Source organism: Ursus americanus, chromosome 18 (genome assembly GCF_024610735.1).
Source record: "Ursus americanus isolate L20-20 chromosome 18, mUrsAme1.1.p, whole genome shotgun sequence".
NCBI lineage: Eukaryota > Metazoa > Chordata > Mammalia > Carnivora > Ursidae > Ursus > Ursus americanus.
The window spans coordinates 33443514-33465685 of record NC_142144.1 but is presented as its reverse complement, the minus strand read 5'-3'; the positions used below and the strand labels follow the sequence as shown (position 1 = coordinate 33465685).

Genomic DNA, 22172 nt, shown 5'->3' with positions numbered 1-22172 from the left:
TGGACGCGTGGGACTGACGGGCAGACGTCTAGGACGGCATATTAATCCTTGTGTTGGCCTTCGTACAGGTGCACCTTGCCAAATGCGGGGTGTGCGTTCTCAGAGGTCTGAAAAGCACATTTCTGCACATCAAGGGGTTTGTGGATCCATCTGAGTAAGTCTTACGAGAGAGAACCTAGCCCGGTGTCTGACGTATAAGCAGTCGGTGTCTGTTGAATGAGCCCCAGTACGTGAACTGCACCTTCTTTCCAAGGCCGAGGCATTACGCAGTGGACACTGTGGAACAATGGAATCGTACTAGGTTTTATTTCTAGCCCTAAACAAACCATTTATTTACTAATACATTCACAGAGGATACCTTGATCCCACGAAGTTTTTTGCCATAATGTCTCCTGATGTCCTTTTTGAAGGGAGACTGCGGGCTAGATGCTTGTACCTGTAGTGAGATTTGGAGTCTGTGGAAGCCCTTCAACTTCTGGGTGTCGGTTAGCAGAATGAAGTCTGTTCCCTGGAGGGAAGTCTCTGCCTGGGGCCCTGACCCACTGGATGCTGTTAACAGTGATGAGGTCAAAGAAGTTATATTTAACAGCTTACAGGGGACCCCGACCTGGAAATAGCTAATTAGATAAAATTCTTTAAAGTGTCCCCTTTTAAAAGCTTTTATTTTTACATAAAGTCCTAATTAGAAAGCAGCTGCAAGAACGGCACAAAGAACTGTACCAGATTCTCCCACTGTTGATGTGCTGTCCCATTTATTATTTGCTTTATACATTGATGTATTTCTTTTTGAGCGATTTGAGAAAATTTGAGAATAGCATCGTACCCTTTCACCTGTCAGAACAGCAGTGTGTGTGTCTTAAGAACAAGGACTTTCTCTTCCACGACCACGGCACGTTCATTGATAGCAGAAACAGGACAGTGACACCATACTAGCCACTAGCGTCCGGCCGCTGTCCATCTTCAAGTCTTGCCCATCACACTGCTCTGGTCTTCATCGTCTCTGAAACAGTTCCTTGGACTTTGCTTTCTTGACCTGGCTGTTTTGAAGAGTGAGGTCAGTTATGTGTGGGCTGTCCCGCAAGTCGGGTTTGTCTGGAGTTTCCTTGTGTTTACATTCAGGATATATGTTTTTGGCAGGAATATCAGACCCGATACTGTGTTCCAAGGGCATGACATCACGGTAGAGGCCACGTGATGTTTGTCCTGTACTTGTGATGTTAACTGTTTTTACTTGTTACCGTCATGAAGTCACCATGAGTTTTAGCCTCAACTGAGGATTCTTGGTGAATCAATTACCAAGATGGCTGCAAAATGATTTTCTAACCTTATCATTTCTTATACAGAGGGAGCCTTCTTTTCTCTCCTGTTAAAAGAGTTTTCCTTCAAATGGTGATCAGGATAGACTTGGAGATTCTCATTTTAGTCTATGAACTTTGGTACTATTATTTTGATGTTCAGATTGTACCACATTTGGCCAATCTTAGTTCCTACAAACTAGCTTCTGTATCCCCATTTTAAGGGTGTTTCCTTTCTGGCCCAAGATATTCTGGCCCTCTTGTACTTTTCCTGCGCTAGCCCTGGGATCAGCCTTTGATCCAAGGAGCCCAAAGAAATGACATGAACGATGGGCCCAAACCAGGAAGTGAAGCACCATCCTGACAATTAGACAGACGGGATCTTTTAGCCACGCTCAGGCAAAAACAGTGTTCCAAGCAGGTGTTGACAGCTGTGTTAGGAGTTGCTCAGACCGCACCAGGAGGGCCGTGCCAGGCTCGACTTCACTTAAAAAGGATGCTAATCACGGTGAATTGGTACTGGAGCCCCATGGCCATAAAAGCACCATTTAAAATTCTGGACAAGGGAGAAAGAGCTAATGGGATGAGCGTGTTCAAATTGGGAGAAACTGCTTAGGGCTGGCCCATCAGGTCCCGCGGGAGCTTACCATGAGGAGAGGAGGCTTTCTCTGTGTTGTTGAAAGGAATGGGCCCCAGGCTGCAGAGGACTGGGTAGGATCGTGTGCTGTTCGAAGATACAATGCTGGCTCGTGTCTGGTCTGGCCACACCATGTCCACCATTCCCTGTACTCAGGACCTCTTCTGGACACCAGGACAGTGGCCTCAACAGGATTTGGAGACCCCAATGAAGCTGTGTTGGTCTTTGTTGTGCTTGTACACGCTCATCAGTAGGCATCCATGTTTGGGCCTGACTGGCCAGCAGGAACGCCACAGTTTAAGCTGCTTGGGTGGGGCTGGCCTGTTGTACGCTGTCCCAAGGTTAAGCCTTCACCTGTGACAACCCAGTGGAGGGGAGCCCTTAGCTACTGCAGCCTGAAAGCAGGTGACTCAAGGAAACACGGTACCCTTGGAGAATCCTATCTTCAGATCTATGATTGCTACCCAGAGAGCTGGGAGATCCTTCCTGAGATGCAGGACAGGACTCCTCCACTCTGCCTTCGGGCTCTCCCAGGCACAGCCAGACCACTGGAATGGGTCTCGAGCAATGACCAGGGTGGTGAGATGGTCTGCAAAGTGGCATGTACAAGAGGAGGCCAGGAGGAGGGCGATCCCCACAGGTATACGGCTGCTGTCTGCAAATCTCCGGAGGGTTGTCACACAGGGAAGACTTGTCCTTCGGGTGCTCCACAAGGTAGAGATGCTGGGAGTGGGGTTGGGTTTATTTCTTCATCCATCCATCTACCCATGCAACCGACACTTAGTGAGTCTTGGTCTGTGCTGGGCATAGACGATCAACAGGGCCTGATTTCACAGGGCATGGGGTTCTATGAAGTGATAATGAAGTAAGATCCTCAAGTATGGGTAGGATTTAGCCAGGGAGATAGATTTTGCCTCACTTGAGAAAACAATCAGAACAAGTTCTCTTGGGCAGGTGTGGCCTGCTAGCCCTGCCCACTCATGTGTGTCTCTGCTGTTCCTTTTTCTGCTGCCAAAGCTTTAGGCAACAGCCTTACCCACCCCTCTCCTGCCTACAAGCTCTGAACATTCGACAGTGAACTTTCACCTGCTGGGCCTTAACAAGCATCACCATTCAGAGCCTCAATCCTTCTGTAAAAAATAGGGCAGTGACCTCACCAAGTCAGTATTTGGCATGCTGTTGATGGAACATCCGACCATTTTAGTGTATCAAAATACATGAGGTTTTGCCGGTTAGGATAAACTGCAGTAGCGTATTTCCCCCAGATGTTTGGTTTCCACAAAAGTTTAGTTGCTTGTGGCATTGTATTTTCATTTTAATAGTTTTAGATGTGTATTAGAAAATACTAACTTTGCATTTAATAGTGACGTAAACATTTCTTTTTAGTACAGCAATTCTGGCAGACGTACCACACGGAGACAGGGAAACGCGGGGCGGGGAGGGTAATACGGGACGTCTGTATTACCTATCTGCTCGCTTGTTCTGTAAATCTAAAACTCTTCTAAAAATAATTTAAAAAGAGGATTTGAAGAAAAATATTAAGTACTACCTTTCTCCTCAGGTGTCATGCAGATACAGGAAAAACGAGTCCATGGTCTCAGAACGTTCTGCACACTGCGAAGTCCTCTCCTCAGGTCCTGTTAGCCCACAGCTGCAGGTGGGGGCGGGGGCCGCAATACGATCCCTGCCCCGCGGCCAGCCAGACCTTGGGGCCCCGAAGTGTGGGAATGCGCTGAATGGCTGTGACAGTCCAGGCATCGGTCTCCTTCAGCCGTGGGAGCAGTGCCTCAGGAAGGCCGAGCAGGTGCCCGCACCCAGCCGCCCGGGAACTCGAGCATTTACCCAGACCAAGGAAGGTCCCCCGAGAGGGCTTCTTTTAAAATACAGAACTTTATTTTGGTTGCAGAGATTTTCATAAGCATCTGGTTCCCAGAAAAGTCATTACAAAATAACAAGGGCAGCATTTTGCACAGCAGCTCACGTTGGGGCCACCAGACGGGGGGGGGGGGATGGGGGGGCTGGTGCTCCTGTGCCCACAGTCCTGAGGGGGAAGCCGGTGCTCCTGGCTCCCTCCAGCCACCCCCTCCACCCTGCCCAGGAGAGCAGCACCGAGGGCCTGGCAGAACCAGCCTGGGAAGCCACTGGCAAGGTGCACAACAGCGACCCCAGCAGGCTGGTGAAGACCCCGCATGAAAGGCCGAGTGGGAGGGGGGTTGTTCCGGCTGAGCCAATCCTGCGTTCAGCCCCCGTCCTCAAGCAGGTGGGATCTGAGCCCACCTGGCTCTGGAACCTTGACACATTCACAGTACAGTTCAGTACAGCCCTTTGGGAGGCCTTCCTCCCCTCAGGCTACTAACCCTATCCCAACCCTGGGCTAGGAACTGAGGACAGACTGGGAGACCTGGTCCTACCTCCGGGAGCTCACAGGCAGGTGAGTGGGACAGGGATGGACCTGGAAAACGCAAAAGCAAGGCAGAAAGTGCTCAGTACCTGAGAGGGGCAGCAGAGCCTCAGAGGGGGAAGAGCATGGTCACTGCAGGGAGGGAGCCCTGTGGAGAAGGCAGTGTCTCAGCTAAACCTCAAAGACTAGGTGGGACGTGACATGTGCAGATGGCAAGAAGGGCATGGCAAGAGGGCAGAGCGTGGGCCAAGGCACAGAGTGGGGAACCGTCGCAGGGTCAGTAAAGGCAGGCAGTTATCCATGAGAGAACACGGATACAGACGAGGGGCCCTGGGCACCTCCATCTCCACCTGTCTGGTGCCAGGAGGGGCGGCTGGTGGGGGTGTGCGTAGGACCCGAACCCTTGCGCGGCAGGCCCCGAGCCAGCATCCTCCTGAGTTTGGGAGCTCCCTGCGGGCAGAGTGGAGCCTCGAGCATCCCTGCCCCGCCCCGCCCCGCCCCTGGGCTGCTCAAAGGAGGCCTGGGTTTTCAGCTTGCCTTTCCAGAGAGGCTCCCTGCCCCCACTCACAGTCCACGTTCAAGTTGAAGGGAACCCAACTCAACTCCTCCAGCCTCTGCAGATAGCCGTGAGGGTGTGGCTGTGTCCCTGCAGGGATCGAGAGAGGCCCGGGAAAGGGGAAAATTCTGGGGCCGTCTCTTTCCACCTCACTAGAATCACCTCCTCCCTCAGGAGTCAATCTGCTTTTCCCTGACTAGAGTCTGGGTTTGGTGTATGTAAAACACTTCCCTGTCATTCACACAGAAAGACCTAATCAAAGCTTTAGTATCAACTTTTCCCAACTCTCCATAACCTCTCTAAGAGCTTGAGTGATAGAAAGCCCATCAATCTGTTTATTAGTCCCCAGGAAGCCTGGAAGCCTGTTTTCTCTGGGGTACGGTGAGTAGGAGGACCGAGAGGGGCCTAGAGCCCCTCAGATGCTGCTGCTTCCATCCTAACATTGCCTTGACCTCCTAGCTCGGCCGAACACCCCTCAGAGCCTGAGTGCAGCGTATGGGGTTGCTGCTGCCGGAGTCCGGACAGCCCTCCAGCTGCCCCACTCCGAGGCTCCCATCCTTACAGAATGGTGCAGAAGACGCTGCGGTTGCTGTGGTAACCACCTTCCACGCGGGCTGTGATCCTAGTTGCCATGGCTGTTACCTTCTGCCCACTGTGGGCTGCAGAGGGGCCTCGGAGAGAGCTTTCCAGGTGAGGCCGTGCCGGTGGGTTCACCAGGCGCCACGTATCAGACCTGGAGGTGCAAAATGACAGCCCGTGAACTGAAGCATTTGCTGAATGCCCCGCATGATCTCACCTTTGGTTCAGGATCACTGGATCCAGGTATCGGTTTTGCCTCCAAGTCCGTGAAAGCTCAAGGTGGTGGGACAGGGTGAAGTTAAGGGACAAAAGTCCTGCATTCTAGTTCCAGCTACACTTGTAATTCTGCACGTAACCATGGACCGGTTCCCCCTAGAAGCCTCAATTTCCCCCTCTCTATAAGGATCTGGAGAACATCAGTGACTTTTTCTTCTCTTTCATTCCCCCCCGACCCTACTGTATGACATGCATGTGTATAGAAGCGTTATTCATAATCACCCCAAGTTAGAAAGTTACACACCCCTTCAGTCGATGAACGGATAAGCAGTGTGGTACATCCCTATAATGGAATGCCACCCGGCAACAAAAAGAATGAGTGACATGTGACACCACGGGCAAATCTCAGGTACACGGGGCTGAGAGAAGCGAGACTGGAAAGACTACATACTGTAGGATTTCTTATTTATATGACATTCTGGAAACTGCAAATCTACAGGGGACAGAAGTTGGTGAGTTTTCAGTCCCTCAGGTTCTTCCGGAGATTATGAAGGGTCAGGAAAAGCCTTGGTCAGGGCTTTCTGTCATTTGAGTTATAAGGAACCAGCTATTAACACCAAATCCTAAATTGCTTAAGCCAGTGACAGTGTCTTCTGTGCATTTTTATGATGGTTACGTTACGAGCAGGACTGTAAAGGTGTGGATAGGTGGAAGCTGGCTACTGTAGGGTGAGTGAGAAGCCTGGAGGTATGTTCAAAGAATTGCCGGCATGTGAGTTTGGCAGCAGAGAGCGAGCCTGGAAAGGAAAATTAGGACCCCCACAGTGCACGGTGCATAATGCCAGGCTGACAAGTCTGTGCTTTCTGTATCCTGGGGTCTCCAAAGGGGCAGGAGGAAGCAGACCCCAGGGAGTCCACAATATGATCTGCTGGGATGTAGATAAGAAAAGATTAGAATTTCTATTTTTTTATACTTTATAAGTTATGAATATATAGAACATACATGAGTTCTCCTCAAAAACCATTTTTACTGAGAGTGTGTGTAATTAAAAAAAAGGAACAGAGAAAAAGGGCTGCATCAGAGGCTTCTGACCAAAACGTGACAGGGCCAGAGCTGATTCAGACAGATGAATCTGGCAGGAGGCATAGGACAGCCTGCGGGTGTGGGGCCGGGACACGAGGCAGGAGGCTGCCGCCACAGGACAGGGCTATTGGCGGTGCAGGAGTGATGGCAACGGCCGTGCAATCATGGCCTTCGTAACCATAGAGCAGAGCAGCAAGCAAGCAGAACAGAGGCCACCCTTAGACAAGTGCAACAGCAGCCCGGCAACGGGGCCACAGGTCGGGGTGAGGGGTGCCGAGACGTGAACAGGGGTGATGGCGGTTGGAAGAGGAGGGGTCGGAGTTGAGAGACCTAGTAACTGACTGAACTCTGATGTTAGGGAGAAGGTGGTCGCAGAGGTTTTGCTGCCAGAATGGAGTGGAGGGAGGGTGAGGTCACTGAAATGGGGGCCAGGGAAGGACAGGGCGTTCGGGGCAGAAGCGTGGAGCCGCTGCTGTCCACAGAGGCAGAGGTATTAAAGCAAGTGCCCGCAGCAGCGATAGCAGTTAACATTTTGGGAAGACCAGGCTGCTAGGTCCCGGGACCTGGTTTTTACCTCGAATTGGTGCCACAATGCAGACCTCGGTAACTGCATTGTAGTAAGGCTCCAGGTGGCGGGTAACTTGCCCGAGGTTCCACAGCCAGTGACTGGCAGAGCTGAGATCTGCAACCTCACACCCCAGACTCTTAAAGCCCGTTCCCTCCCAGGGAGGCGGGCACAGGGCCTCAGCACCGGCCTGACACCAAGTCCAGGCACAGGCCTGAAGAGCTGGCGGGACCGCAGGGAGCCTGGCTTCTCCAGTGACCTCACTGTGCTGCTGGAAGGCTGGTGTAGGCAGACTGCACACACTTACTTTTTCTTGAACACCAAGAACTTGTTGTTTTGCAGGATACAGTCTCGGTTGTTGGAGATCTGCTGAAAGATGGTTTTGCTGGTCTTGCCCTGGAAGATGATGTTCTCCTGCACCAGGGCCTTGGCGCGGCCCCGCACTGCGATGCCGTAGGCCCGGAACGAATGGATCCGGTTCTTTATTACCTGGGAGAGACCGTCAGAGCTTGTCATACCTCAGGGACTCCTGGACTGGTGGGGGGGGGGGCAGGTAAGGGGAACAGCAGTTATAAAACGGAGGGGAAAAAGCATGCTCGGTAGGGCAGCACTGTGGCATGGGAAATCAGGGAAGGGAGATCAAGATTAGGTGGGGAGAACCAGGGAAGGCTTCCAGAAGGAGACGATGGGTAAGCTATAGGAGCTGACCAGGTACAGAGCAGGGGACGGCTGTTCCAGGAAGAAGGAACAACATGCAAAGGCCTAGCAGAGAGGGGGGGCTGTACCACAGGCAAGGACCAGGCAACTTGACTTAGGCAACAGTGTCCCCCCTTTGCTTCCACAGTATTCAGATGTAGAGCCAAGGAATTCTTTACTCCTTGCCTAAGTCACTACCCCTGAAGCTGCAGAGCCAAAGAAAACGCTTTGGGATGGTAATTTCACAAGTGCAGGGACTGGGTCGGTTGGGCTCAACACTGAAACCCCAGCACCCAGTGCAGAGCTCTGCAGACAAAGGGAGCACAGAGCTCACTTCTGGCAGAGACACAGAGGCAGAGGAGTAGATGCAAAGCACTGTGGGAAGTGCTCTGTGAGGTGGGTGTAGGTATAAGCACCCCTGGTGTCCAGAAAAGGGGTACCTGAGACAGCCTCGGGGGTCGGGGGAGGCTTCCTGAAGAAAGTGACAGTCCAGCTGCAGGACTGAGGCAGAGAAAGGGGAGAAGGGTATGCTGGGTGTACAGGGAATTGTGTGCACAGAGGTCCTCCTCATTAAGCACCTACTGCATACCAGGTCCTGTGGGAGACTGTTCTGTTAGCAGGAGGGCTGAAAGAGCCCTGAGCTTGACCTGGAAATCACAACGATATGCCCGTGGCACCCCCACCCTGGCTCCCTGCAGGTAACTCCTGTCCCTCCTTCAGGGCTCAGTTCATGTGCCCCCTCCTGTGGGACGCCCCACCTGTGTCTCCCCAGCTGGGTTTGGGCAGGAGGAATGATGTCCCTTGTGGGGCTTCTCAGTGGACAGAGTACGAGGGCTGTCCCAGGGCTGAGCCCTGTGCTGGCACCATGTGTCATACACACGCACACATACACACCTTCGTGTCGGACCTGGGCAAGAGCTGCAGCCCGCTGCCCCGGTTGCCAATGATATCATTTTCGATGACGACGGTGCTGTCGCCCTTGGTGATGATGCCATGGCCTCTGTTGTCATAGATACCATTGCCACGGAGCTCCACCTTGCACTGGGCCTCGACCTTGACCCCACTCTGGCGGTTGCAGGAGATGCTGTTGTTGGCCACGCGGGTGAGCTGGCTGCTCTGGGCCACGGTGATGCCTCTGTCCCCGTTAGCGTGGATCACGTTGGTGATGACGTGCAGGGCCTCGCTGCTCTGGACGTACAGGCCTGAGGCTACGGGTGGAGGGGTTGGGGAGCAGGGTCAGCCCTGACAACACCAGTCAGGAAAAACCTCCATGGCATTGTGCACCCGAGAGAGGTGGGGAAGAACCAGCCACACTCAGAACCAGCCCTTGAGGGTTACATCTTTCAAGACGGATGACAAACCGAGCAGGAGAAAGCCCAGGAACATCAAGGAAACTCTGTTCCTTCTGAACTAAGTGCTCAGTAAACAGGGAAAGGTGAGGCAAGACTCCTTGGGCTCAGCGGCTCCTGTGCCCCAGGCTCTCTTCCTGTGCTTGCATGCCTCCCGTGTTGCCATCCCGCTGCTATGCGCACCTCTTGTGACGGGGCACTCGCTACCCGTACGGCTGCCCACTCCACCTCCACACAGAGCTACCTGCTGGACAGTTGCTCTGTTTTTCTTCCTGGACTGAGCTGGAATCTGCCTCCTTATTGTTTTGGGACATTTTCTTCACAAGGGAAATTCTGTAATTTTTGAATAGAAAAATTTATAAGCTAAATATCTAAAATGTGTTAGAAATTTTGGAAAGAAAATAGTGTTTGGGGTTGTATATACTTAGAGACACTATATGATTTTAGAAAAAAAGTGTAAAACTCAGCAGGCTTAGAGCTGCATGACTTGATCAGGAAGAGAGAGTGTGGGGCAGGGGGACCTGGGGGTGAAGAGGAGGGGACTCCCCAGGGGTGACATCCGCCCACCACAAGAGCAAGAGGCACTGGCCGGGCCGGAGGACGCTGTGCAGATGACAACAGGGTCACATGGGAGCCATGAGTCTGCAAGTTCCAACCCCTTGGTGCCACCTGCCTGCTGCTTCTCCTGGCCTGGTGGGGAAGAGCAAATATAAATCAAGGATCTGTGAATTTGTGTGGCTTTGCTTGTCCTACAGACAGCAGGGCCACACAGAGAAAACCCTGAACTCGTTTTCTGTTGGCTCCCTCTCCTCCTGCCCTCTGCTATTCCCAGGGCAAGAGCTCGCCAGTGCCCAGGAGCCTCCTTTTAAGAAGACTGCCTCCATCAGCCCACCACAGTGGTCCTGAATCAGCCAGGTTTGGGAGCCCGGCGGTTAGCTCAACTCTGTACATTTTTGGTTTGTTTCCCCTCAATTCAATAAACACCGAATGTCTATCAGTTTTTATCCAGTTTAAGATAACTTGTGGATTTGAAACACACTTACTCTCTGTATAAGAAAGAATAATTGCCAATTAAACCATGGTATGCCATCAACTGCAAATGCATCATGTCCTTAGATGTTAAAATGTGGACAATGCGTCTCAGAATGGATTATAAACGTGTGTGCCGGGTGTGGGATTTGATGGGGCCGGAGTGGGGTTTGGTTCTTTGTCTCACATTCATAGCCTATCAGAGTTAATGAAATAGCCACGGAAACAGATCCTGTCCCAGGCCCCCCAGTAAGTGCCAGGGGGGTGACAGGGTAAGGACAGAGGGCACATTCACAGTCGGATTTGAACTTCAAGTTGTTTGGGATGTGTGGATGGGGGAAAATGAATTTCAGGCAAGAGAAACAGCATGAGCTAGGCAGGGCTGGGGGCAGGAAAGAATGGATTTAAGTTCAGGGAAGATGATGTCCAGAGGTCTGGGCTATTGGGTGAGTGGCTGAAAGAAGTGGCCAACCAAGTGAGAAGGGTGCCTAAGGCAGTGTGAGCACAGAAGGCTCTGGAGGAGACACTTACCTCCATTGTGATTAATACTGTTAGACTCAACAAGAGCTATGGTGACAGGCCGGCGCAGCGGGTCGTCGTCCTTCTCCAGCTCGGTCTCCCAAAGGATGGCATCTCCGTCCTCGCTAAAGTTCTCCTGGGCCCCATGACCTCCAGGGAACTCCCCAGAACCATCCTTCTGGCTAAACACTGCCACTCCATACAGGCCATTGTAGCTGACATGGTTGCTGGTAACATGGGGCAGGCTGGACGACATCATCCACACACCACAGCCCTTATTAGCTGGGACAGAGAAAGGAGCTGGTCACGGATGCTGAGCAACAGGTGAGGCAGTACCTGGTATCTCCCCAAGAGGACAAGCAAAGATGGCACTGGCCTGGGAGACCGAGACCCTGGTATGCTACCGGCCTCGGACAAGTCACTGTATGGCCGGAGGCTTCTCCTTCATGCGTAAGGGGTAACAATCAGGTCAGACTCACAACCAGGATCATTCCATAGAGTGTAAAAGTGCTCTGAGAACTGTGAAGGCCACACTTCCAGGTCAGAAGCACACAAGCCCAGAGGGACAGCACCAAAGGGTCCTCAGAGTTCATCCAGCCCAACCCCATCCTGCAGAGAGATGGAGGTGGCCTCCGTCTGAGTCCCAGCCCTACCACTTCCTAGCTGTGTGACCTTGAGCAGGTTACTAAACCTGTGTCTCAGTTTGCTCATCTTTAAAATGGTGTTAATAACCATATCTACCTCAGAAGGCAGTCATGAGGATTGGATGTGATCATGCATATAAAGCAGTTAGCAAAGAACACGTTAGCTATTATTATCATTATTATTATCATTATTATTATTATTACAGATGCAGTCCAGAGAGTAAGGCTTTGCTCAAAGTCACAGCATGAGTGAGAACAGTTTCCTTTCTAGGGGTATCTAGTTCTCCCATTAGATTTCTAGTTCTTTGGATCAGGGTATGAGTTAGATGCCCATGTGTCAGAGCCTGAATGGCCCTGTCCTTACACAGCTCCCACCTTCCACTACTTTAAATGGGGATGAAGCTCTCTGCTTTGCTGATCCTGTGCATTACAAGGTGATTTGGGAGAGGCTTTTGTATTCTGAGAGGCCCATGTGGCTGTGGCCTGAGACTGATGCTGTTCTTCAGGGTGTCTTTGAGGTCCAGGGACAGGCAGTGACTTTCTCAGGATCCACCAGCTACAGATGGAACCTGGGCTTCCTGCCTCCCTGGCTGGGCTGGACCCCAGACCCCTTCCCGCAGGAACGTGCACCTCACCATAGATGGTGTTTCCTTCTATCAGTCCTTTGCCTTCATCCCCCACGACCACACCGTCTGAGTAGCCAAAGCAGATGAGGTTGCTCCTGAGGACCGGGACTCCCCCACGGCGGATGTCCACACCTCCCCACTGATTCTCACGGATGACGTTTTCTATGAAGAGGTAGAAGAGAGGGTTACAACCCAAGGGCTACCCACACTGGCCATGAGGACTGGGGCGGCTGACAGAAAGGACCTTCTGGACCAGGACGGCCAGGCTGCCCCCTGTTAGCAGTCAGCACTCCGAAACTTGCCTGGTGTTTGACTTTTTAGGGACCTGAGTGCTGTTGGCTTTCCTCAAGGGCAAGGTTTATATCTATCTTGTGTTCTCTCATATCTCTAGGATCCACTGCATCCAGTGGCCTTCATTCAGGACCAATGACTAAGCATGAACTGGCTTTAGAGTCCCTGGACCAAGGCCAGGCAGGGTTGCCTGTCCTGGGGGCTGGTTCTGGGAGGGCTGAAGCAGAATCCAGCCATTTCCCCCACCAGCCTGGGGAGGAACAAGCTGGTCCTTGTCAGCCTCAGCTCTGGACTGACCACAGCCTTCCTCTCTCTCATCTACCACCTCGCTGGGAGTGGGCCGAAGAGTCACAAGTCAGGGGGGTTTGTGCCGAGACCTTGATGCCCCCGGCACTATGGCCGGGGACTCTCAAGCTCTTGGGACTAGAGTGCAATAGCCCAGGAGACCCTGTGTGACTGGTCCCTTCCTGCCTCTGTGACCCCATCCCACCCCTTGCCCCTCTTCACCATACCCAGTCACACCCTGCTTCCCAAGCATGCTGTGTTCCACAGGCAGCCCTGCATGGAATTCTGGTTCTCTTCTCAGGCTTTGTCCTGTCACTCAGGTGTGGCTTACATGTCACCTTCTCAGAAAGGCCTGCCCTGACCACACAATCTTAAATACCCACACAGTCCCTCTATCACCTTATTTTAATTCCAGTAAATTATATTATATACAGTTTACACATTATATATTTGTATATAAAATATATCAAATATATATGAGTATATTTACATAAATATATAATAAAGTTAATAATACATAATTATTTAATCTCTAGGGCACTTATCACCCAGATACATTTCTTTTGTGTGTTTATGTGTGTGTGTGCTTTTATTTGTTTCCCCTCCTAAAATGTCAGTTCCCGACAGCAGGAGCCCAAGGGCGGCTGTTTCACAGATCTGTTTTGTTCACTGTTGTATCCCCAGCTCCTGCACACAGCGTGTGCTCAGGAAATGTCTGATGGATAAAGGACATCTGGGTTTAGTCACAGGGATTCACCGGGTCAATCCCTTATGTCCCAGGTATGGCTGTGCTCTGTGCTGAGGCTACACTCACGTACCATATAGACTTGATCCTGGTCTTAGAGAATGTGCTATCTTACAGCAGAGGAGACTGACCGTACACAGATCACTAAGAAAGTAGGATGTCCTGCAGAGCACGCCTGCCGGGTACAGTGAGTCTGTGTGCACAATGGGAGGTCAGGGCAGGCTTCCCTGAGGAAAGGACATTTAGGCTGAGACCAGAAGGATGGGCAGGAGTTGGCCAGGCAGGGGGGAAATGGGGATGGACTTCCAGAGCAGGCACAAGCCCGTACAAAAGATAGGAATTCAGTCTGTGTGCCATAAATGTTTCTGACAGTGTTATGTGAGCCATCGAGTGAGATCCTGTAAGCAGTGGGCCTGGCAAGTTGCAGACAGACACTTCCTCCCTGTCAGGCCCTCCTTGTGACAAGCAGGGCCAGTGCATGGAGCCGGCATCCCAGAGTGCTAGCCCACTATTCAGAGGTGGCCAGTCTGTCAAGGTGAAGGACTGGCTGGGGGGAGGGCCAGGGATGTTGACTTGGCTGCTGGCTGCTCGGCTGGCCACGGCTCTAGGCAGTTCCCACTCCTACCTGTGATGAGGCCTTTGCCGTTCTCGTTCACTGCTATGCCAGCTGCACGGCCCTTGAAAATGTGGTTCCCGCTAAAATGCAAGAAGAATAGAGTAAGACCAGACCGATGTCATGCGTCAAAACCAAAGCCTGCCCAAGGTGACCTCTTTCTTTTGTGGCCTTCCCCAGATGACTCAAGCCCACAGGGGCATAAAGCATTTTCTGAAATCCTAAAAGCCAGGCATTTAAAAATCGCGAGTTATCCTGGAGACAACTTGCTCCAGAACTAAACCTACAACTATGCCGTACGAGCACAACGATATTCACGCTTCTGTGGCCTCTCTTGACTGTCGCTCACATACAAACACGGTTTGAAACGCAGGTCATCTTGGTGCACAGGTGACAAGTCTGGGTAGCGGCAAGAATTCCTAGGAGACTGTGTTAAGCTTATTTGGGCATGATTTGTGTCCAAAGCCTGAATCAGATTCTCTGCGTGTAATGAGCCCACAATCATCTGTTTGTATCCAACAGCTACTCTTAACTTTTCTGTTAACCACCTATCCACTGAATGACAACATAAAATAATGATATGCCTTAAAAGAAGAAAAGCAGGCTTTTAAAAAAGGCGTTTTAAGAATACTGGACAATGTGGAAAAAAAAAATATCAGACAATGTGTAACCAACATGAAACCTCATGGGCTGGGTTAGCCACATAAGGAAGATACAGGAAAACACACTCCTGCTCAGAGAAACACACACAGTCCTCACTACCATGGAAAGGCCTTGTGAATGAAAAACCTGAGCATGCTGAAGGACATGCATTGCTTTCCAGTCTCTGCAACTTGGTTTCCTGCCTGTTAAAACAAGGCCAGTCACACCCGGACGTTAGCACAATTGGGTTATCCCTGGAAGATACATTTGCTGTTTGTTAATTTACTAACAGGAATGTTATGACCTCCTTTCTTCCTGGAAGGGTACCTGCCTCCTGTCTTAGAGGCAACTCTCCTAATTTCCATCATGTGGCTGAGGGATTTAGGTCCAAATCTTTACCTGGCTCTTTAGCCACAGGGCTAACACAGGGCCTGGCACCCCACAGAACTTCACTGAGTAGGATTTGGCTAAGTTTTCCATTTCTTAGGAAATGGCTAAGTTTTCAATTTCTTAGGGCAGGGTCCGAATGCTTTATGCCCTTGGGGAAAAAACCCAGCAAATTATGCTGGTGCTGGGGAAGCCAAATGTCAACTGCACCCATACCATGCATTTGAGTTGAACAAATGAAATCCTTGGTGAAAAACATCCCTATTTTTGCCCTTAGATCTGAAGAGTGTGCTCTGATCTGGTTACAGCTCAATCAACAGATGGTTACTGTGGGTTTTTAGAATTCATGGTCAAAGACAGTCCCTGGGCTAAGGCACGCTTCATCCATATTTCTGCGAGCTGTGCCATAGCAGCAAATGCATGGCTAGTGTGTTTTCAATATAAATCTCACTTACATCCAGAAAGAACCCATGGCCACTTGGAGAAACACGTATGTGTGTGCACAAGGGAGGGCAAAGTAAAGATAGAAGAGGTATCAGAAAACATTTAGGAAAAGGGGGCAGATGATTGTTCCAAGAACCAAGGGTAGGATGTGAACTGCGGATGAGCCTTTCTGAGCCCTGTGCTTCCTTGCAGCCAAAGCAAAAAGAGAAACACAAAAGGTTATAAAACTCTCACTGGCAAAGAAAACTGCTGTGGTTTGCCTTAACCAGGCCACTTCAGGGATCTCAAAACTAATTCTGTACCCTCCCCAGATCCCTACCCTCCATCACAAAGAAACATAAAGGGAAAAAGTACAATGTATTCTCTCAAAGAGATTCTGTTGTGTGTTCTTTTTTAAGATTTTATTTTTAAGTAATCTCTACACCAAGTGTGGGTCTGGAACTCACAGCCCCGAGATGAAGAGTCACACACTCCACCAACTGAGCCAGCCAGGCGCCCCTCAAAGAGACGCTGTTTTAAAAACCAAGACACTGATGCGACTGTAACAGTCCTTGCTCAAAACTCTTCAACTGTTGCCGCACCCACAAGGTCGAGCCCGACTTCCCAGATTGGTGTATGGCTGCCGCAACAAATTACCACAAACGTAGTGCCTTAATTAGAGCAATGCAAACTCAGTACCTTCTTGTTTAGGAGGTCAGAAGTCCACAATGGGTCCTACGGGGCTAAATCAAGCTGTCAGCAGACGTGTGTTTCTTCTAGAAGGTCTAGGGGGAATCCATTTCTTGTCTTTTCCAGCTTCTAGAGGCCGCCCAGATTTCTTGGCCTCTGGCCTCATCACTCTGACCTCTGCTTCTGTTGTCACATTTCCTCCTCCCAACTCACTGTCCTGCTTCCCTCTACGGGTCCTTGGATCACACTGGGCCTGCCTGGCCCCACTTCAAGGTTCCTCGTGAACACATCAGCAACGTCTCTTCTACCATGTACGAACACATGTTCACAGGCTCCGAGGATTAGGAAATGGATGTATGTGGACAGCCATTATTCTGCACATCCTACTCGCTGAGGTTCTGTGTTCCAGCCACACCCTGCTTTGCAGGCTGATCTACTGAACCCCTGGGCATCTCGTGGCAGACACACAGTTGTTACCATTTTTCCAGGACACACCCTGAATTTCACTGCCCTTGGGCCCAGAATACCATCTCCCCAGCCACACAATCCTACTTACCCTTTAAGCGTGACTCCATGTCAGCTCCCCTCAGGCCCCTCCCTGACCCGCTCAGCAGGGCTCGTGGCTGGCTCCTTTGGCACTTACACGAAGGCCTACTGAAGCCCTCGTTCTGGTGAGGCTTCCCTCACGGTTATTCGTGTGTCTGTCTCCAGCATGAGACTGTCAATTCTATGGAACAGAGACTGTTCCTACAAACTTTTTATATCACTGTCCCCTTACATAGGGAATAAACACGTAGATGTGTGTTAAAGGAATAACACACATACAAACACATACTCTTTAATAATGCAGAAGACGGAAAAAGAGCTCTGGGACCACTAACTGTTTTCAGTAAGCTGCCGGCACCAGTAGTGAAAAATAGATGCCTAACAGTAACAGGACTGGTTCAAAAAATAATAGAATATCAATGGAATAACAATGGAATGTTCTGAAACTTTCCAAAACTGATGAAGGCCATGCAATAACATGGAAGAATGTGTATGGAATGATCAAGGGGAAAAAACACTTCAGAATATATTTGCTGCACGTCTGTGCCAGTTATTTTCCTAAAGCGAGACCTAACAACTCGTGTCAGACGTATTCTCAAGCCATACTGGACTGTTAGCTAAGCCCTGAATCTGGTCTGTTGCCTGTGCTCATGTGGTTTCCTTTAGTAGGAAGGTCCACTCCCCATCTCTGTGACGGTCCACGTCCTACCCATATTTCAGAGTCCAACTCTCAAGCCCCCTTGGAAATGAGGCCGTCCCACATCCCCTTAGGAGAATGATTCCCTTCTTTGGTGCCACTTCGATAGCATCTGTCACAGTCTGCCGCATTCGAGCTGGGACGGCAGCTCCCCGGTGCCCGCAGTGCCCCTGTCCCCTTGCACCTACAGCTCGGCCTGCTAGTCTGTCATGGCATGTTTTGTGCTGAGGCCAGATCTTAACAGAGCATCCCAGGTAGCCACTTTCAACCGAACAGACTTGTCAGGTGAGTTAAAACCTTTATGCCATCTCTATCTTAGAGCATGTTCTCCATGCTAGAGTAAGCTCTGGGGGGGAGTGCCCTGTTTACCTTCGTTATTATTATCAGAAGTGCTCAGTAATGTCTGTTGAATAGAATGGTTATACCTCGAACTGGAAGGGCATGCAAACGAAAGCACTTGTGTTACTATGGTGGGAGCAGGGTGGAGTCTGGTCTTTGCTTGTTTTGCTATACAGTTGTGTTAGTAAACAAAAGTGTTTTCAAATGGAGGAAAGCCAGGGAGTAGGAAAGAGAGAGATCAGAGAAGAAAGAAGGGACCCTGTGTGAGGATGGTCTGGGTACAGCATACATACCTCACAACTGGATTTCCATGGTACAGGATATAAATGCCAGCTTCCTTATTCGAGAAGATTTGATTGTTCCGGATGATGCCTTTCCCATTGCCAAGGACGACAATGCCAGAACGAAGGCCGTGGTGGATCTGGTTACACTGCAAGGGAACATGAGACAGCACAGAAAACAGATCAGACCAGCCAGCAAGAAGCAGAGTGCTCAGTCGCTGCCCCACCGCAGGGCCAGGGTGAGCACAGCGGAAAAAACATCGCCACTGAAGACCCCGAGCTAGCATAAGACCACGTGACTGGACCGCGCTGCTGCCCCACTCTGCACGCACCACTGAATCCAGAGAGAGGAGCCTGCACCACACAGCCTCTTGCTCTCCACCCGCAAGGCATGCCTCTGAAAGCTGCTGAGCCTCCAGAGCCCTCCTCCTCTCCCCCAGCCGGGCCACACCACCCAGGGGCCAGCGAGCTCACCTCTCAGGGAACGGTGGCCCCCAACACAGGACAATGTTGGCCACGCATAGTCCCAAGGGGGCCACCTTCCAGGAACGGGGAGAGCCGTTCGGCTCCTATTCCTCACTTCCCACTCAGGGAGGGCCTGTGGAAAGGTGAGGCTCGGGGGAGCCAGATTGGTCCATGGGGCATGAGATCACAGAACGCGTATGTGCTACAAAGACGCTTAGATTTATTTCGAATATCTCTTTGTACGAATGGGGAAGTAGGCCCAGGGTCATACAGTGTGTGGCAGAGCCAGGTCTGAAACTTAGTTTTCGTGTTTCCCAGTTACCTGCTTTTGCACAGTGACAAAATTTTTAGATCATAATAAATGATAATAAAATTCTTTCACTCTGTTAATTTACAGCCTAAATACATTCCTGTACTTAAACCAGGAAGTTAGCGGCTTCTCTTCCAAAACGATTTCACAAAAACAAAGTTCTAGCTTGCTTGAAAATGTTCCACACTGTAAGCTCTCCTATTCTTATTCACTTTCCAGATTTTCTCCTGAAGGATTTGGCAGACTCACCCGGGCAACCACTGCCTAACAGAAATCCCTCACAGGTTGAAAAGCTGAGAGAGAGAGAAGCGTAAGCAGTGGCATTTCCATCCCCCGCCCCCTTTCACAAAGCCAGGACAGAAACATAACGCCCCCTTCCCCCTCCACCTGCTAAACTGGGCTGTCCCCTGTCCCCGGGAAGGCAAACTCCTCTCATCTCTCTAACAACAGTGGCAATCATTTCCTCAGCCAAGGCTACGCATCACATGCCAGCTGCCTGGCAGAAACGCAGTGAGAGGAGGGGTTGAAAGAGGACACTGGCTAGGCATGTCTTTTCAAATATACTTAGGAACTTTCCTTCATCTGCATTTTGCAAGGGCAGTCTATATAATGGGTAAAGAACATCAGCCCTGAGTCAGACTGCCTGTCAGCTGTCATTAGTTGTAGATTTGGGGCAACATCCTTAGTCTCTTTGTGCCTCAATATCTTCATCTATAAAATGGGGATAACAATAATTCTACCACACAGGGTTGTGAAAAGATTAAACCATAAATAAGTAGATATATACTCTCAGGGAAGCCCGGAGTAGAAAAGGCGGCTGTTCCCTCATGTCACTGGTCCCATACTCTACCATCGTTTTTTTTTTGTTTGTTTAAAGATTTTATTTATTTATTTGACAGAGACAGCCAGCGAGAGAGGGAACACAAGCAGGGGGAGTGGGAGAGGAAGAAGCAGGCTCTTAAGTGGCTTTCACATTGGTGTAAAATCAAACTCACATGACTTCACAATATCCATGAAACAAATAATCTTCAGAACTAAATATCTTAAATGTCCTTTTTATAGTGAAGAATGATCCAACTTGGTGCTTTATTTTTGATCGAGGTATCTTGTAGGGCAGATATATCTTTATTCTTATCAAACTCAAAACCAACCAGAGCCTATCAGGGCTGAGGAAGTATTCCGTGAAATTTCCCTGTCCATCCAGTCCTGTTTCTTACTGACAAGGAGACTGCAGGGAGGTGACATATTCAAAGCCACTCCTAATACATGCAGAAAGGAGGAGGCACAGAGTCGTAAGGACACACAGAGAAAAGGGCAGGAACCATCTGCAAACAGGAAGCAATATAAATTCAAGATGGCGGGGGCCTGGGTGGCTCAGTCAGTCAAGCGCCTGCCTTTGGCTCAGGTCATGATCCTGGATTCCTGGCGTCAAGCCCCTCATTGGGCTCCCTGCTCAGCGGGGAGTCTGCTCCTCCCTCTGACCCTCCCCTGTTTTGTGCTCTCTCTCAAATAAATAAAATCTTTAAAAACAAATAAATTAACTCAAGATGGCAACATTTATTTAAATAATCTCCGAAAAGGTCTGAGAACCAAGAGCCACTCTGAAAAGAGCATGAAGACAGAGAGAAGTACCAGTATGAGTGGGTTGGACTTTTTCCGGATGTCTACGCCTGCCTCCGCATTGTGGTAAATGTTGTTGCCAGCGATCAAGCCTCCACCCTCCAAGCGAAGAAAGATGCCTGACGCTCTGCAGCGGTGAATGTCATTCCTGAGCATGACAATCTAGGCAGAAAAGAGAAAGCCATTTGTTTTCTTGTCACAGGTTTTTTTAAAAAAACCACTTGGGGAACACTTGAGTCCTTTTCTTACCATCTGCTATTCCACCGGCAGGCAAGAACTGCCCCTCCCCACCTTGTGTGCTCCCAGGAGCGGAGCGAGCTCCGTGCCCTGCCTGGCTTTGCCGCGCAGGCTCCTTACCAACCGCAGTGGTTTTTTTAAAATAAAACCTGGACTGAAGCTTGGCCCTGTGCCCCGTATTCACAACTTGCGAGCAGAATAACTGGATGACGAGACAGAAGGGACCCTCAGAGAAGATGGGATTTGGTGGTCTTCAAACTCTATGTGGACTGGGGTTAAACGAAGATCTCCCCAGGTTCCAAGGGCACAGCTACAATGAATGCAATCAACTTCCCACATGTGCCTTTGCTAAAATTCACCTGCTTGAGAAAGTACCTGAGAATAACCTCCCACCTTCTCTTTCACTTTGTAAGACAAAGTCCTATTCTTGTCCATTCTGAATCTTTCCTGGGTGTACGATCCATGGGTGGAAAAACCACTGGTACTCCAAACTACGGGACAATTACAAGTACTGGTACAAGGAAGCCTCCTTTAAACAAGGTACCACAACCCAGCACACAGCTTATTTAAGGGGATGTATTGCCACTTACATTTTCTTTCCCTATTTAATAAGCATATTAAAAATTCAGAATATATTTGTATTATTTTAAGCAACTATGTATTAACAGTAAAAATATATTACGTTAGGATAAACGATATATTACACTAAAAAGTCTGGGAGAGATAAAGTAGAACAGAAGTACAGTTTCAAGGAGAAGCCTTCTGTTTAGGATACAGAAAGTTGGTAAGAGCATTCATTGCTCCCACGCTTACAAGAATAGAATCAGATAATACACAACAACACAGACTCTTTCTTGAACCCATCAGAGAACTGAGGTGGCAGGACAACCAACGAGCCTGAAATCCAAGGAAAACAGGTACTTCCCAGGAGACGAGATGCGAGCACGTGCTTGCCTGACAGATGCAGGTGCCTCACGAACCTGTAAGAACCCAGCTACGAGTTTTAGCAAACTTTTAATGGCCAAGGGTGAACTAGTGTGAGGGTGCGGAAACTCTGGGAGCAGGCGTGTCTTCACTTCTCCATGGTCCTCGCTAGGCGTTCACAGGGAAAGACTGGGGACAGCCTCCCCCATGGCGCAGGCATGGGGCAAAGCTAGCGCAGCCACTGTGGGAAAAGCACTAAGCCCCTCTTGGAGTTTTCCTCCCAACTTTCCGGCCAAACAAGCCTGACGCAGCTGGCGGAAGGGCAGCAAACTGTGTCACTCTCAAGGAAGGGAAAGAAAACCCCACCTCGGGCCCTGATCATTACAGCCCCCTCTTGCTGGGGGTGAGGCAGGACCACTGGAAAGGACCTACCTCCAAGACCCACAGACAGAGCACCTACCTAAGACTAAGGACCAACTGGT

General features: G+C 50.2%; 1 protein-coding gene and 1 long non-coding RNA gene across 7 annotated transcripts in view; both read right to left on the bottom strand.

Moving 5' to 3' along the window:
- Positions 1-289: 289 nt before the first annotated feature.
- LOC148108583 (uncharacterized) lies at positions 290-3612 on the bottom strand. Of its 2 annotated transcripts, XR_015727406.1 has the most exons (3): positions 3482-3612; positions 1943-2286; positions 290-1851 (listed from the first exon to the last, which is right to left on the bottom strand). It is a non-coding gene; the product is annotated as an uncharacterized LOC148108583 (long non-coding RNA). The 2 variants fall into 2 exon arrangements; XR_015727405.1 differs by having other exon boundaries at positions 290-2286.
- A 42-nt stretch (positions 3613-3654) lies between these two features.
- Positions 3655-22172, bottom strand: part of FBXO10 (F-box protein 10) — a 49746-nt gene continuing 31228 nt past the window's right edge. For all 5 annotated transcript variants that reach the window (XM_087869557.1, XM_045780537.2, XM_045780539.2 and 2 more), the window contains 8 exons: positions 20542-20691; positions 18147-18283; positions 14142-14212; positions 12205-12357; positions 10938-11207; positions 8923-9236; positions 7640-7821; positions 3655-5622 (listed from right to left, as the gene is read on the bottom strand). In XM_087869557.1, the coding sequence (XP_087725683.1) occupies positions 5448-5622; positions 7640-7821; positions 8923-9236; positions 10938-11207; positions 12205-12357; positions 14142-14212; positions 18147-18283; positions 20542-20691 (1452 nt within the window). In that variant the 3' untranslated portion in view covers positions 3655-5447. The remainder of the gene's footprint in view (positions 5623-7639; positions 7822-8922; positions 9237-10937; positions 11208-12204; positions 12358-14141; positions 14213-18146; positions 18284-20541; positions 20692-22172) is intronic.